Source organism: Penaeus monodon, chromosome 29 (genome assembly GCF_015228065.2).
Source record: "Penaeus monodon isolate SGIC_2016 chromosome 29, NSTDA_Pmon_1, whole genome shotgun sequence".
NCBI lineage: Eukaryota > Metazoa > Arthropoda > Malacostraca > Decapoda > Penaeidae > Penaeus > Penaeus monodon.
This window is the reverse complement of record NC_051414.1, coordinates 28,700,224-28,700,510: the sequence shown is the minus strand read 5'-3', so window position 1 is coordinate 28,700,510 and position 287 is coordinate 28,700,224. Positions and strand designations below refer to the sequence as shown.

The following is a 287-nucleotide window of genomic DNA, read 5'->3' as shown; positions in this document are numbered from 1 at the left end:
GGACAGCAGCCGGAGAAGAAGGAGCTGGAGTGGTGGTTGGCCGTCCCTGAATAGTGGTTGGAGCTGAAGTAAAAGTGGGAACTGGAGAGGTGGTAGGAGTTGGAGTTGTTTGAGCTGTAGTAGTGATTTGAGCTGTGGTAGGTATTTGAGTTGGAGAAACTGTTGGAGCTGCAGTAATGGTTGGCAGTGGAGTTGTTGGAGCTGTAGTAGTGATAGCAACAGTGGTTAGAGCTGCACTTGTCATTGCAGTTGCGGCATACATTGGAGCTTCAGTGGTTGATAGACCT

General features: G+C 49.5%; 1 protein-coding gene across 1 annotated transcript in view; it reads right to left on the bottom strand.

The window, feature by feature from the left end:
* LOC119591823 (mucin-5AC-like) overlaps positions 1-287 on the bottom strand; it is an 11,161-nt gene that overhangs the window by 6,056 nt on the left and 4,818 nt on the right. Inside the window, exon 8 of the mRNA XM_037940567.1 lies at positions 5-285. Within this exon, the coding sequence (XP_037796495.1) occupies positions 5-285 (281 nt within the window). The remainder of the gene's footprint in view (positions 1-4; positions 286-287) is intronic.